This window comes from Echinops telfairi, unplaced genomic scaffold (genome assembly GCF_000313985.2).
Source record: "Echinops telfairi isolate 266 unplaced genomic scaffold, ASM31398v2 ScPeMD7_5592;HRSCAF=6446, whole genome shotgun sequence".
In the NCBI taxonomy this organism is placed as follows: Eukaryota; Metazoa; Chordata; class Mammalia; order Afrosoricida; family Tenrecidae; genus Echinops; species Echinops telfairi.
The window spans coordinates 19,047,377-19,057,182 of record NW_022109491.1 but is presented as its reverse complement, the minus strand read 5'-3'; the positions used below and the strand labels follow the sequence as shown (position 1 = coordinate 19,057,182).

Sequence of the window (9,806 nt, the reverse complement as noted above, 5' to 3'; positions counted from 1 at the left end):
GGCTCCACGAACATCAGTGATTGTCTCCCGGCCACACAGCGGGTAAGAAGCAGAGCCTGGATCTGAACCCGGGTCCTGACTCCCACAGTCCACAAGCTTGACTCAGAAATGCTCCTCCACTCGGATCAGCACCATCGTCCACCCTGGAACAGCCCTGTGCAATCCCTGGGCTTGAACTTTCAAGGTGGGGTTTTTGGGAAGATCTTTTTCTCTGTTGCAAAAAATGGCTTTCAGTTTCCTCCTCTACGTTTTAGACACCGTTTGCTTTGTGCGCAGTGATGACGTGAGCATGATGATCAAGTGATAACTCATGCTTACTGAGAGCCACGCTGGGTCAGGCTCGATGTCACAACCACCCTAGGAGGTAGGTTCTGTTATTGTTCCCGTTTTACAGGTGAGGAAACGGGGGCTCAGAAAAGAGGAGTCATTTCCCCAAGGTCACAGGGCAAGGGGATGACAGAGCAGCGTTTGTAGACTGGACTGCCTCGCTCCAGAGCTCATGGTCTCCATCCCGAGCCCACAAGGCTTCCTCCACCATGTCCCACCTTCCTCCATCATGTCTGAACTACCACGCCTGGAGCAATTGTTGGAACAGGGCTAGAAAGGGTCGCAGCCAGCTGCACAGCATGCCGCGGTGTCGGCAGAAGAAGCAGGACCAGGCTTGTCTGCCTCCCACTCCTGTGCTCTCTGTTCCTGCCTCACGGGCCCGTAGAGGCAGAGGGCAGGTCCCCACCTGCTGATGTGCAACTCACCCGTGCAGGCCACGGCGGCGAAGACCCAGCACTGGCCGTACTTGACGCGCTGGCAGCTCTCGCTCTTCCAGCGCCGCAGGATGTCCACACTGCCGATCCAGAACATGGGGCTGATGCCGTCCTCGTACTTGTTGTCCCAGCGACCCAGCAACACGCCCTGGTCATCGTTGCAGTTGACCTGCAACCCGGGGATGCGTCATGAGCCTGGGGAGAGGGTGCCTGCTGCACTCCGGTGAGCATGAGCGGAGGAGGGGCAGCAGGTGCAAAGGGACCTGGGTGTGACAGATAGCAGTGTGTGGGACTTGGTTGGGGGCTGGAGACCGGGAGGTGGGGAGAAGAAGGGAGAGGAGAAGAGGTGCGGAGGCGGCCGCACCGTGAAGAGTTTCCGGCTTGGAGATGTGGGTCTGTCTGCGGAGTGCTGGGCCACTAGGGAGGGGGTGGTGTGGTGTGGTCTGAGTTTTACAAAAATCCACTCTGGCCCCACTTCCCCTCCTTCCCTTAAAGCTTCCCAAACTCCCATCACCTCCAGAGTAAGCTCCTGCTTCCCGGTCACAGCCCATGCCTGATCTGGCCCCTGCCCACTGCTATCTGTATCCTGGAGGCCCCTGGCTCATGTCACTCCAGCCACACTGGCGTCCCTTCTTGTCCCCAACCCCTCCTTGGAGCCTCTGCATAGCTTTGCTCTCAGCCTGGGCCACACTTCTCCTCCTTACTGAGTCAGCCCCAGCCTCCCCACCTTGGGAGGCCCTCCCTGAGCCCCACCCCCACCCACCGTGGTCAGAGGCTCCCCACTCTGGGCTGATCACGTGTGGCATGCCTTTTAATAACCAGCTGCTCTCATTATTAGCCTGTGATAACGTGGCCAATGTTGGTTTCCTTCCACCTCCTAAAATGTGAGCTCGGAGAAGTTAGAGACCACGGATATCTTGTGGCCAATGGTATCTGCAGTGCCTGGGGCACAGGTGGCATTTGGCAAATGGTGGATGGAGCTTTGGGGAGCTGGTTGGCACCACTCTCTTTTGTGGGAACCTGGTCTTCCCAAACACGCAGACCTGCTCATCTCCTGGATCTTCCTCCTGCTACTGCGCAGCACAGAGCAAGACCTCGGTTGTCACAGACAGGGAGGTGCTAGGAGTCCTGACCCCGCGGTGGTCCCCACCCCCGCAACTCACCATGGCGCTCACCACCCGGCCCACGTAGATGGGGCTGCTGCGGCGGGAGCAGTCTCGGTTGGCATTTCTCAGGAACTTGGGGTTGACATTGAGGAGTTGTAGGCAGGTGTCCAGGATCCCCTCCTCAAACTGTGACCGAGGAAATGAGGGAGAACGAGGGGCGTGAAACGCCAGCTCCCCTCCAAGGTCCCAGCACCTGAGGCCCTGCCCGCCCGTGCCACTTCACACAGCGGACACCGGGGCCCAGTCTGTGTCACCCCCATCTCTGAGATGCCAGCATCTCTGGGCCGTGAAGGGGGCAGGCAGCCACTGAGCAGGCCATGAATGTGTGACACTAGGGAGGGAGAGGGTGGCCAATGCATCTGCATTGAGGGCCCAAATGGGGCACTCTGGGAATTTGGGGTGGGTCCACAGAGAGGGGAACCCAGCAACTCTCAGTCACCTCAGGACCCCTTTACCTACAACCCCTTGCTGCTTGTCTGAATCCCCCACTATCCCTAGGGCCCCACTCACCCTTCAGAGGCACTGAGAGGCCCGTGCCTCACTCGACTCGGAACTCAGGTGGATCCCAGGTCCTGCTTAACCAGTGTGAGCTCACCCTTCACCACTTAACCTCACACTCATTCTGTCCCAGGCTCACTGCCCGAGGGTGCAGGCCTTGGCAGTTTCCTCTGCCAGGAACGCTCTTCCTACGGCTTGCTCTGTGCCTGGCTCCCACCTTCTCATCCTTAGGGTCAAAAGTCAAATGCCATCTTGTATCCCAGCAGGACCACTCCCTGTCACCTTCCATTATACTACCCCGGTTCATTTCTTGTCACCCTCTCCCATGCTCAAGGGCTCTCTCATTGGACCACCGCTCCCCCAGCCAGACAGCCAGTCCTTGGCTGATCCTTAGCTCCCTGAGTAGAAATAAGTGGTGGTCTTTTAAACATCTAAATTCTGAGCTCCTTTGTTGCTCAGCAATAGCTGATTCATACAATCAAACCAGTAGTTCTCAAAGTGTGGTTCTTGGCCCAGCATCATGGCCACCTTCGAACCTTCTAGAAACATGCATTCTCAGATCCCACTGTTATTCAAAAAATAAAACAACAAACCTCACTGCTACCAAGTGGATGCGACTCACAGCAACCCTATAGGACAGGGCAGAGCTGCCACTCTGAGTTTCTGAGACTAACTGCTTACGGGAGTAGAAAGCCCTGTCTTTCTCCCTCCAAGTGGCTGGTGGTTTTGAACTGCTGACCATGCGGATCACAGCTCATGGGTAACCACGATGCCACCAAGGTTCCCCTAGGTCCCACTCTAAACCTTCTGAATCAGACACTTCAAGGGTGGAGTCTGTCAACGGGTGTTAATACACTCATCCTGAGGCTGTGATGTGCACTCACCTTTGAGAACCACTGGCCAAAATTATGGTTAAACCCCCGACTCAACCCACAGTGGGTGTTCCCCCTGTGATATGGTATGTGACCCTGCCTGCCCCTCCCTCCTGATGCCTTCCCCACCTTGAAGCCTGGTAGTCAGGTCAGTCCTCTGCTGCATGACCAGGGCCCTCTCTGAGCCCACAGCCATTCTGTGGCCTCCCTGGCACCTGCTTGCACCTTTGGCTGCCCAGGGCTGGCACCCAGCAGGGCCTGCGAGCACCAGGTGTGGGGGATGGAGGGCAATGTAGCATACCTGCCCAAAGTTCCAGGGCACACTCTTGATGAACTTGGCCGAGCCCTGGTAGATGAAGCCCTGCTGAGCGAGGACATACTCCTGCCGCTCCTGTTCCGAGTCCAGGTACACGTCATCCGCTGTGGGTGGGAAGGAAGGGTCAATGGTTCTGGGGCTGGTGAGGCCCAGGGTCCTTGCAGACATGCAAGCAGGGTGCCAGCTCCCCAGGCCAGATGGGTGACTCCGAAGCTCTTCTCTCTTGTGATCTTGGAAACTAATCCTTGAGAACATTATGTTTAGCAAACCCAGTCAGTTTTAAGAAAGATAAATATTGAATAGCACCACTGCTATGGGGGGGGGGGGAGACAAAGAAATGTGGTTTATATAACAATAGACAAGACCACGGTGATGACCGCAAGAAGGCTAGGGACCAGGGTGGGACCAGGGAGGGGGTGGGGGAAGGTTATTGAGAGGAGAAGGAGGAAGATGGGGAGTGAGGAGAAACAGAACCACATATATGGAGGGTTTAACGGGATATTGTTGATTTCTTTCTTTCTTTCTTTCTTTTTTGTGTGTGTTTGTAATGTTTTTTTTAAAAATCAATTTATTGGGGCTCATACAATTCATCACAATACATAGATCAATTGTATAAAACACATCTATACATTTGTTGCCCTCATTATTCCCAAAATTCGCTTGCCTCTTGGGTTCCTGGAATCAGCTCATTTTCCGTTTTTTCCCCCCTCCCCTTCCCTTCCTCCTCCCCTCTCTCCCATGCACCCTTAATAATTGATAAATTATTATTGTATCTTATATTACACTGTCCGGCATCTCCCTTCACCCACCCTTCTGCTGCCCGTCCCCCAGAGAGGAGGTTATACGTAGCTCCCTGTGATCCATTCCCCCTTTCTTCACCCCCTTTCCCTCCTGGTATCGCCACTGTCACCCCTGGTCCTGAGAGGTTCATCTGTCCTAGATTCCCTGCGTTTCTGATTCCCATCTGTCCCGCTGTGCATCATCTGGTCTAAGATTTCTTTCTTGAGATGGGCTGTGTCAATATATATTGCACGTGTCTTTAAAAACCCAGACCAAAATAATCCTTCCAGATCTTTACGAAGAATCGGTGCATTTGAATATAGTGCAGGCGAAGCATACTGAAAAGCACCAAGGACTGCCAAGCCAACGCAGCACACATCTGTCTCGGAAGTATGACCGGAATGCTCCCTAGAGGCAAAGATGGTCAGACTTCGTCTTACATACTCTGGACATGCTGTCTGGAGAGACCAGTCCCTGGAGAAGGACACCATGCTTGGTAGAGGGGCATGGAAAAAGAGGAAGGCTCTTAAGGAGATGGGTGGACACAGTGGACCTCACAATGGGCTCAAACATCAGAACAAGGTGAGGCTGGCGGGGGCCGAGCGGTGCTTCCTTCTGCTGCGCGTGGGGTTGGACTATGAGTTGGAACGGACTCCACAGTAACTAACGACAACAACAATCGCTATGGAAGCAGCCTGTTGCGCTTTCTCCCGTGGCAGGGCCGGTGAGTCCAAACTGGCGACCTTTCAGTTAGCACCACCAGGGTGCCGGCACAAAGCAGGGATGCTGTAATTCAAGGTGGAGAGAGTTCAGTGCAAGAGGGGAATGCCAGCCAAGGGAGACTGCAGCTCAGGTGCAGTGGAATCCTGTCCACCTCGGGTGGGTTCCCAGAGGAGGTGGCATCTGTCTTGTTAAATGACAAAGGCTTGGATACTTGGAGGGGTGGTATTGTAGGCCGAGGACCAGAGAGTGCCAAGGAACACCCCCCAGAAGATGCAGGGCACTCAGTCCTGGGGCCAGAGGGAGGGGCTCTGGAAGCTGGATGGCAGGCCGGCCTTTATAGCCCACTTCACAGAGGAAGAAACTAAGGCCAGACACGCGGGGCCGCCTGAGGATGCTGGTGAGCCCTGGGCGTTCTTGCTATCGTGGGACCCTCCGTCCATCAAAAAAGGATAGCTAAAAACCGAACATGTTCCTGCTATGACTGCACTGGGTGACGATAGCCATATTGCTGTTTGTGAGGGTGGCACCGGGCAGGATGGCCTCTCATCGTGTTGTCCACTAGGTAGCTGCGAGTCAGAGCCGACTTGTCAGCACCTGACAATCAAAACCACGAAAACCAAACTCGCTGCCAACTCACAGCGACCCGAGAAAGCCGTATCTTTTGTTCTCCCACAGAGCGACATGTGTAACCATGACGTCACCAGGACTCCCAGCACCGGACAGCAGCAACCACAACCACAGATTGCAGTGATTTGAACTCAGGTGCCCCTGGGTGTAGGACTGTGCCCCAAAGGCTGGATATTCAGAGGCAGCTCAGCAGGGCCTTCTAAGTAGGTGGGACCCACAAATCTCGAGGGTAGCCCATTAAACCTTGCACTGCCCGTGGATCCCCAATCTACCTATATAGGTGCCTATCTAGAGACATCTTCTTTGACTTGAAAGTGGGTGCTTTCTTCTGATTCCAAAAGCAACGCGTACAGACCCGGCCCCTGGGCTTGGAGCACACCATGCTTGGTGCAGAAGTCAGCCCTCTGACCCCCACGCATTCCCTGAAGGGCCAGGCCATGCGCAAGCTGCTCTGGGGGAGCCCTGGCATCGTGGATAGGCGTTGGGCTTGCTAACTTTCAGGTCAGTCTTTCAAAGCTACCAGCTGCACTGCAGGGGAAAGATGAAGCGTTTTGAGAAGTTACAGTGTCAGAAACCTACGGGGTCCGTTCCACCCTGCCCACAGGGTTGCTATGGGTCTGAAGGAACTCCACCGGCAGTCAGTTTGAGTGGGTCTTCCACCCGGATACCCACCCCTCCCCCCATCCTAGCGAGGAAAACAAATATGAAAGTGGCTGCATTCTGGGAACCACAGCCGGCAGTGCATAAAAACTCGTCTTACAATAACAACCTGATTGTGCAAATCAGAAAAGAAAGGAAAACCAGGTTTTCACCAGCCCAGGGAGAGTGACCCAGTCCGGCCCTGGGCTGGTCTCACTCTGGCAAAGGTCCTGGGGGCTTTGGGGACAAGAAGCACATGACTTGCTTTGGGCTGGGCTATGTCAGTCTGGGAGATCAGGGGAGGAGGGTCTCTATCCCTCTCCTCCTCCCAAATCCGAACAATTCCTGGCACCTCCTCCCCCCCACCCCCACCACCCTCTGCACAGCTTCCTGTCTCCGGATCATCAGTTCCACCCTTGGGATATGGGTCACTTTAGTCACCCTGCTGTCTGGCTGACCGCCACCTCAACTCTCCGCTGGCAGGGAGGGAGGGGAGAATGTGGGAGGAAGGGGGCCCTCCCAGATCCTTACTACCGGTTCCCTGATCTCTGGAGCCTGCGGCCCTGGCGGCACGTGCCCCGCTCGGCGCAGGGCTACCAACTAGTTTCAGCCTCTACAAACGGGCACTCATTCCAAACACACCTGGAAGCACTCCATGTGGACGGACACGGGAGCACTGCTCCCTGCAGCCCGGGGGAGCCATCTGGAAGGACCTCAAGTCCCCATGTCCGGAAGGTCCACGGCACTCGGGCTCTCAAAGCAAAGAGGGAGGATGGATGCAGATTTACGCAGGCGGATCTCAAGGCACATTGTAGAAGGGAAAAACAAGTTCATGGGCGGTTCCGATCCAGACAGCGGCACCATGGAAGCTCGGCCCGGCGCGCCCCATCGACTTCCGCAAAGATGGAAGCCCAGAATGCGCTGTGGAGCGCAGTAACACGTGGGGATGCCTTGGGTGGGAATCGGCTCACCAGCGACCTTCCCCAGCATGCCTCCTCGGATTTATACTGTATATATACGGTGCCCTTTTATGGCTAAAGATGACCTAAACCTAAACTCTGTCATTATGTGCATTCTGATTCATAACGATCCAACCAGAGCAGAACTGCCCCCATGGACTTGCTTTTGAGACTAACTCTTTATCGGAGTAGAAAGCCAAATATGGCAATTTCTCCAAGCGCACACACCACATGATGGCCCAGCGAGGGTGTCCCTCTGCCACAAGGCCCAGTGGTTCCCCTTAAAAAAAAAAAAGAAAAAAGGGAGGTGGGCGTAGAGATGGGGTGGTCTCACCAGTCCGGTGCTTGAATCTTTTATAAGGAGGCTATGGCAGCCTCTATCTTGCTGTTATAACAAGACACGAAAGGCAGAAGATGTAAAAGAGAGGAAAATTAATCTATCTGCTCAAATGTTTATAAAATGCCCCCAAGCTAAAGCAGTGAGAAAGGAAGCAGCCACCGCGGTGCCCAGGCCTGGGAAGGTCAGAATTTCCACCACCCGCCCAGGCTTTGGGGGGAGGTGGGGGAGCTGCCAATTCTAAGGGCAGGACCCACTCCCACGGTGTCGCAGGAGGAAGAAACCACGGTCAGATCCAAACGCCTCCATTGTTAAATAGGGAAACTAGGCCTGAGGAGGGAGGGGGCCCACAGCCCCAGCCTCCTCTCTGTGGCTCAAGCAGTCCCAGGAGCATTCCCCAGGGCTTCCTGGGGACTTTCCAGCCCTGATGACTGACTGAGTGAACCAAAAGTCAGCCAAACGCACTGCCATCAAACCAATGCCAATTCACGGTGACCTCATAGAGCAGGCTAGAACTGCCCCTGTGAGTTTCTGAGACTGTAAATATTCACAGGAGTCAGAGGGACTGGTGGTTTTGCAGATCACAGCCCAATACACAACCACTTCACCACCAGGGCTCCTGACTTCTTGAGAGTGCTCTGGGAGAGGGGAACACTGACGTCTCCCCTTGGGACTGTGGAGAGGAGTCACTGAGAAGGTGTATAAGGAGGGGCTTCAGAACTCGATTGATCTTTACCCACCTCTCCTGGACACCTCCCTTCCTTTCTTTCACTGTCCTCGGTTTCCCTCCCTACACCAGTCGGGTTAAGATTTAAAACAGAGTCCGTGAAACAGAACCAGGACGTGGCTAGCGCTATGGCTCTGGGCCTGAGTCCGGAGGAACCCAAGATGTCAGCCTGCCTCGGTTCTTGGTACTGTGGAGCCCCTGGGCCTCCGCCTCGGAAGGAACTGGGGTGAAATTCCTTAGGGATTGTACAGCCTTGGGTGTGTCCTGTAACCTACCAAAGTCTGTTCACTCATCTATAAATTGGGGTGAAAAGGCGTCAGGGATTGACTTGTGTCCCCAAATAAACGTAAATCTGCACCCCTCCATGCTGGTGGCATCGCAGTCACACTTTGGGCTGCTGACTGCAAGGGGGGCAGGTGGAGACCACCAGCTGCTCTGGGGGAGAAGGGCGGAGTTTTCTGCTCCCCTAAAGAACTAGTCTCAGAAAGGCACAGGGCCAGTTCGACCCTGCCTGATAGAGACACGGAATTGACTCGCTGGCAGTGAATGTGGAGGGGTGTGTGTGTGTGTGTGTTTGTGTGTGTGTGTGTGTGTGTGTGTTTAATGCCTGTGACTGGGCAAATCTGATGCACAGACCTCTTTAAAGTGTTCACAAGCAAAGGTATCACTTTGCTTGTGCTATCTATTGTTTGAGTGGGTCTTCCGCCCGGATACCCACCTCCTCCCCTGGATCCTATCGCGGAAAACAAATGTGAAAGTGGCTGAGTTCTGGAAATCACGGCCCAGCGGCCTGCTCTTTGTTCTCAGCAGCAGTGCATAAAAACTTGTCTTAAAATAAACAACCTGATTCGGCCAGTGGTATTCTCCAGCCCTCCTGAGCCTGTGCAGGCAGGGAAGGCCAGAGGGGAACTGGTGCATTTGGGTTGTGATGCTGGTGGAGATACGGACTATCCGGAGGTCGCTGGGAGAACAAACAAATCTGCTGTATGTGGCAAGTACAGCCAGCATGTTCCTTGGAATCAAGGATGATGGGACTTTGTCTTGCGCACACTTTTGACATGTTAACCCGAGAGCTCAGTCCCCGGAGAAGGACACTGTGCTTGGAAAAGTAGAGGGGTCAGTGACACGAGGAAGAGCCCCCACGGCGTGGATTGACACAGGGGCTGCAACAGTGCCCTCAAACGCAGCGATGCAGCCATGAGTGTAAGGTGTCCGCTCAGGGACACCGAACAACAACATGCCTGTGGTTCGAATTCCTTTTGGGCCAGGTGTGTTTGTCTTTGTTATGTTAATGAGCTCAGATGAGTGTGGGGATGGTGGGTGTAGAGCCAACCTCCTTTGAGATATAAAAGAGAGTCAATCATTGAGCTTCTACTTCAGTAGTCCCTCAATGCAAGAACA

The 9,806-nt window shown here is 54.5% G+C and overlaps 1 protein-coding gene across 1 annotated transcript in view; it reads right to left on the bottom strand.

Moving 5' to 3' along the window:
- The window catches only part of TGM2 (transglutaminase 2), a 54,452-nt gene that overhangs the window by 18,520 nt on the left and 26,126 nt on the right, over positions 1-9,806 (bottom strand). Inside the window, exons 5-7 of the mRNA XM_045295509.1 lie at positions 3,599-3,717; positions 1,925-2,053; positions 753-930 (exon numbers count right to left, since the gene is read on the bottom strand). Coding sequence (XP_045151444.1) covers positions 753-930; positions 1,925-2,053; positions 3,599-3,717 — 426 coding nt within the window. The remainder of the gene's footprint in view (positions 1-752; positions 931-1,924; positions 2,054-3,598; positions 3,718-9,806) is intronic.